The following is a 5,567-nucleotide window of genomic DNA, read 5'->3' as shown; positions in this document are numbered from 1 at the left end:
AGAATGTGTATTGTTTTACACACTATAGTTTTAAATCATAGTAGCATAAAATATTAAAATGATGAGGAAATTTTATCGTGCTTTCTGCCTCAGTCAGGAGATTCCCAGGAGATGGAATATAATTCAGTGTTTCAATAGACTATTTAGAAAAGGATAACCTTGACTAAAAATAATCATCATTTAACCATTAAAGCAGGTGAACTAGGGAGAGTATATAGGCACTGAATTTTAGTGAGAGAAACTGGAAAATGGATCATTACATAAATTTTATGACTATATAAGAGCAATATTGACACACTGAGAATGTAGATGAGAATGGATAGGGATCTCTTTTCATGGATTCCTCCTATTCTCCTTCTCTTCCAGCTCAGACATCACCTGCTGCCATTGCCTACCTTGAATCAAGAGCTTAACTAGGAGTCAGGCAGCAAAAGTCTTCAAGGAATACCATTAGTAGACATTAACCTTCTTCCAGACCCACAAAACACACCAGAAAGGAACAGGGAAATACTTGCAGAAGTTAAGATAGGAGAAAAGAGAATTAGTCTTACAGCTTCTTTTTGCCTTGAACACATTTGGATTTCAAGCCATTTTAGAAAGCACATTTATGCTCACTTTGTTTTTAATGCACAGTTGCAGTATCTTGGGATCTTTTAAAAGTTTGATCATTACTTGGAAATTATTTATTTGCCTTAGTATACTAGTTGGATTTTTGTAGTTGTTTTTGTTATTCTTCTTCTTTTCTTTCTCTTTGTCTTTTGTTGTAAATAGATTGTATTTCATGCAATATGTTCTGATTATGGTTTCCCACCCCCAACTCCTAGAGGTCCTCCTCACGTCCTCTACCACCTGAATCCTCACCCTTTCTATCTCTTGTTAGAAAAAAATGGGCATCTAAAGAATAATAAAATAAAATAAGATAAAACAAAACCAAACACTTCAGAATAATAAAAATAGAAGAAAAGACCCAAAGATAAAGCACACACACACACACACACACACACACACACACACACACACACACACACAAAACATACAGATGCAGAGACACACAGTTTGTAATGCACAGGCAACCCATAAAAGCATGAAACTGCAACCCATAATATATATGCAAAGGACTTGTATGATAAAAATAAGAAATAAAGTAAAAATTAAAAATTAAAAAAATTCCTGACTAAACATTATAAGACAAAGACCCTCCAAAGATGCTGCTGAATTTGTTTATTGATTGGCCATCTACTGCTGGGCATATGGTCTACCATTAAGAGTGTTGTGCATCCTCAGTGAGACTCCATTGGAGTGCTTTTTTTTTTTTATCATTTGTGAGTGTTTATCAATTAGAGCTCACTTCTGGGTTAGAGTTGGGTGCCTGTGTTTACTTTTCTTCTATGCACTGGCATCTTCATCTGGTAAGGCCATGTGCATGCTGACACAGTCTCTGTATGTTCATTTTGTGCATCTGTCTTGCCATGCTTAGGTCTTATTTGTTTGATCCTCTCTGGCTCTTACAACCTTTCCAACTTCTCTTCTGCAAATTTCCCTAAGCCATAATGGAAGAGAGGGAGGGAGACATCTCACTTAGGACTGAGTATTCCAGTATCTCTCACTCTTAGCACATTGTCAGACAGAGCTAGAAATAATCCTCCTAGGCGAGATAACCCAGACCCAGGAAGATACACATGGTATATCCTCACTTATAAGTGGATATTAGCCCAACAGAGATGTCCTCTGAGAGACTCCACCTAGTGGTGATAGGGACAGATACTGAGATATGCAGCCAGATTCTGGATGATAAGCTGTGAATTGTATGCAAGAGTTGAGGGAAGGAAAGAGTTGGGTGGGGGTGGGGGCAAGAGTTGTCAGGAGCTGCACAAGGAGGCTTTCAAGGCTGACTGATCTGCACCCAGTGGGGTCTGAACAAACTGAGGCACCAATCAAGATATTGCAGGGAGAGGACCTTGTTCCTCGGATCAGATGTAGTTCATTCTCCACATGGCGGTAGGTGCACAGGGAACTTCCTCTGACAAGAACTGTTCATAACAGCCTTATTCATAATAGCCAGAACATGGAAACAGCCTAAGTGTCCCTCAGTAGAAGAATGGATAAAGAAACTGTGGTACATTCACACTATGGAATACTACTCAGCTATTAAAAACAAGGAATTCCCGAAATTTGTGGACAGATGGATTGAACTAGAAATGATCATGAGTGAGTTAACCCAGAAGCAGAAAGAGTCAAATGGTATATACTCATTTATATCAGGACACTAGCCCAAGGGGCATGTCTCATGAAAGTTTTCAATTACCAGGAAAGTATGACAGAGGGGAGGACATCCTATTGTGTTTCTTGGTGAGAGAAGCAGTGGAGAATGGGGAAATAGAAGGATCCAGAGGATCCTAGAAACCTGCAAGTAGAACATTATGACTGGCAGATCTGGTTCCAGGGGTCCTGCTCAAACTATGGCACCAGCCAAGGACAACACGTGCAGAAAACTTTGAAACCCTACCTAGATCTAGCCAATGGACAGGACATTCTCCACAGTTGAGTGGAGAGTGGTGACTGACTTTCACACGAACTCTGGTGCCCCATTTTTGACCATGTCCCCTGGATGGGGAGGCATGGTGGCACTCAGGGGAAGGATAGCAGACTACTAAGAAGAGATTTGATACCCTAAGATCATATAGAGGGGGAGGAGGTCCCCCTCAGTCACAGTCATAGGGGAGGGGAGTAAGGGGAAAATGGGAGGGAGGGAGGAATGGGAGGATACAAGGGATGGGATAACAATTGAGATCTAATATGAATATATATAATATATAAAATATTTAAAATAAAGAACACAAGTGCCTTCAATTTTATCAGTGCACCTTGGGGGAGAGGTCCTGTCAAACACAATGCAAGGAGATGCAAGCTATCCAGATGAGACCTGATTGACTGTGGTCAGACAAGGAGGAAGGAAGACCTCATTTTTCATAGGTCATGGGGATGGGAATAAAATGGAAAAGAGAGGGAGAGTAGGAACAGTAAGAAAAAGAGCAGGGGGTATGGGGCTTGATTACAACTGAGATGTAATGTGAATAAATTACAGTAATAAAAAAAATTTTTAAAAGACAATAAATGTGATGGTCTCAGAACCAGGCATGATCCTGCACATGTCTGTTATCCCAGCACCCAGGAGGTAGAAGCAGGAAAGTCAGGGGCTCAAAGACAGGCAGAGCTGTATCACAGAAGCCTGCCTTACACAACCAAAGAAAGAAGACAGTGGTCTCAAGCAGGAGTGGTGGTGCACTTGTATTATCCCAGAAATCACATGGCTGAGGCTGGGCTATTGCTTCAGCTCAGGAACTGAGATTAGCCAGGAAAGCACAGTAAGACCCTCAGGCTGTTCTCTGCCTCTCCCTCCCCCTCCCTCTCTCCCTCTTTCCTCCCTCCCTCCCTCCCTTACTTCCTCCTTCTCTCTCTCTCTCTCTCTCTCTCTCTCTCTCTCTCTCTCTCTTCTCTCTCTCTCTCTCTCTCTCTCTCATTTGGGGGTAAGCAGTGTATGGCATGGAGTTCTAGCATGACTTGTCAGAATTTGTTTCAAATAACAGAGAATGACAACTTTATATATATATTAAGACCTTTATTTACACGTACTTGCAGTTTGTTGACTTTTTAAAAATAAAGTTGTAAAATAAAGTTCTTAAAATTCTGAAATTGACCTTATATTTAACAATTTAAACACCACTAAAGTTGTATTGAGAAAAACCAAGCCTTAAAAAGAATCATGTCTGCCATTACAAAAAAAGGGACATCGTTATGAAAAATAATAATAACCCGATGCAGCACAGACAATGCAGATAGTTCTAGAGTATCTGGTCAATGGGTAAAAGCAAGCATGCTTAAGGTCTTCAGATCTAATCATTGTTCTCTTCTTGTGGCTAAAATTTCATTTTCATTTTTCCTGGTTGGTTGACCAAACCGGCTAATGGTAAAGATGGTAGCCTGCATTTAGTCAGCCCCGCCCTGCTCAGCCTGGGGAGCCTGCGGATTCTCAGCTGGTGGATCTGCTGCTTTTGCCTCTTTGCCATCTTGTGGTTTAGGGATCTCCGGATGTCTGCATCTGTATGTGAAGTTGCGGCCACGCCGACCTTGAGGTGGCTGCTGACCTTTGATCCCAGAGGCTCCTTGATGTTCCTTGTCCTCTTCCTTGTGGTCCTCGCTAGGCTGTCTTTGGCGAGGAGGGCCCCTGTGGAATCGTGGTGTGTAGCCCTGATACATATTCGGTCTCACCGGTCTGCCTTGCTGTTGTGCACCCTGCTTGTCAGCACCCTCCATCGCTTTTCCTTGCCCAGGGCAGCTGGAATACTGTGGTCGGCGCCCACAGCATCTCCTCATAGTGAAAGGTGTGAACCCTCGCTGAGGAAATGGCCAGCGCTGTGGGGTCTGGTCTTCAGTAGAGCTTTCTGCTCCCTCACTCTTTTCCTCACTCTGGCTGTTCTGGCAGTTTTGCTGGTGATGGCCTGGAGGACCCCTCTGATCTGCACAGCGTGTGTTCAGGTCTGCCGCATATTTACTGCCTTGAACCGCAATTCCACCAGGGCCTGTAACATTTGCTGCCTCCGTGCCCCTTTCTGCTTCAACAATATCAAACTCCACGGTCTCTCCATCTCCTACACTGTGGAAGTACTTCCTGGGGTTGTTCTTCTTTATGGCCGTATGGTGCACAAATACGTCTTCCTTGGTGTCATTCCTTGTGATGAAACCGTATCCGTTCCTTACATTGAACCATTTTACTGTTCCCAAAACCTTGGTCTGGATGACCTTCTTCTTGTCTTGTCTTGATGTGGGTCCCCCTGGGCCTCCACTCCCTGTGCCATTCTCCTTGGAGCTGGGCTTGGTGGCTGTTGCACTGAGGGCGGCACTATAGGTCATGGGCAGCTGCTTGGAGCTGGGCGTGGCGGCTGCTGCACTGAGGGCAGCAGTGGAGGTGTCAGGCAGCTGCTTGGAGCTGGGCGTGGCGGCTGCTGCCCTGAGGGCAGCAGTGGAGGTGGTGGGCAGCTGCTTGGAGCTGGGCGTGGTGGCTGCTGCACTGAGGGCAGCACTGGAGGTGGTTGGCAGATGCTTGGAGCTGGGCTTAGTGGCTGCTGCACTGAGGGCGGCAGTGGAGGTCCTGGGCAGCGGCTTGGTCTTGGCGTTTCTTCTCATGGTTGAGGTGTTGGTGACTGGGCCAGGCAGCCTAGGCCAAGGCTCTTCCTGATTGTGATGGTGACTCTGCTGCCATGGGCTGTGGGGCCCTCAGGGCTCTCTGGGGGCCTGCTCTTGGTTTCCACTACCAATTGAACTATCTAGAGAATGACAACTGGATGTCACAACTCTGACTCTCATAGAAGGAAACGAAGGTAAGTTGGGAAGAGACATCCACCTGTCTCACAGACATCGACATAAAGATCCTGGATACGGATAAAAGTTCTAAATAGAATTCAGATGAAGTTCTAGAGTCATTTCCATTCAAGTCATAAACAAGGTGAGGGTGCCTGCTGTCCTTGCTATTAATACTATTAGGGGTCTCCTTTGTCAGGCCGTGGTGG

At 44.6% G+C, this 5,567-nt stretch overlaps 1 protein-coding gene across 1 annotated transcript; it reads right to left on the bottom strand.

Moving 5' to 3' along the window:
* Window positions 1-3,704: 3,704 nt before the first annotated feature.
* LOC311601548 (Y-box-binding protein 1-like) lies at window positions 3,705-5,363 on the bottom strand. Its single transcript, XM_084789039.1, has one exon. It carries the CDS (start codon window positions 5,182-5,184, stop codon window positions 3,988-3,990), a length of 1,197 nt encoding a protein of 398 aa, XP_084645165.1. The 5' UTR covers window positions 5,185-5,363; the 3' UTR covers window positions 3,705-3,987.
* Between the last annotated feature and the right edge of the window lie 204 nt (window positions 5,364-5,567).

Source organism: Acomys minous (genome assembly GCF_964271855.1).
Source record: "Acomys minous genome assembly, chromosome: 7".
NCBI lineage: Eukaryota > Metazoa > Chordata > Mammalia > Rodentia > Muridae > Acomys > Acomys minous.
Note: the sequence above shows the minus strand (reverse complement) of the source record. Positions and strands in the feature narration are given on the sequence as shown.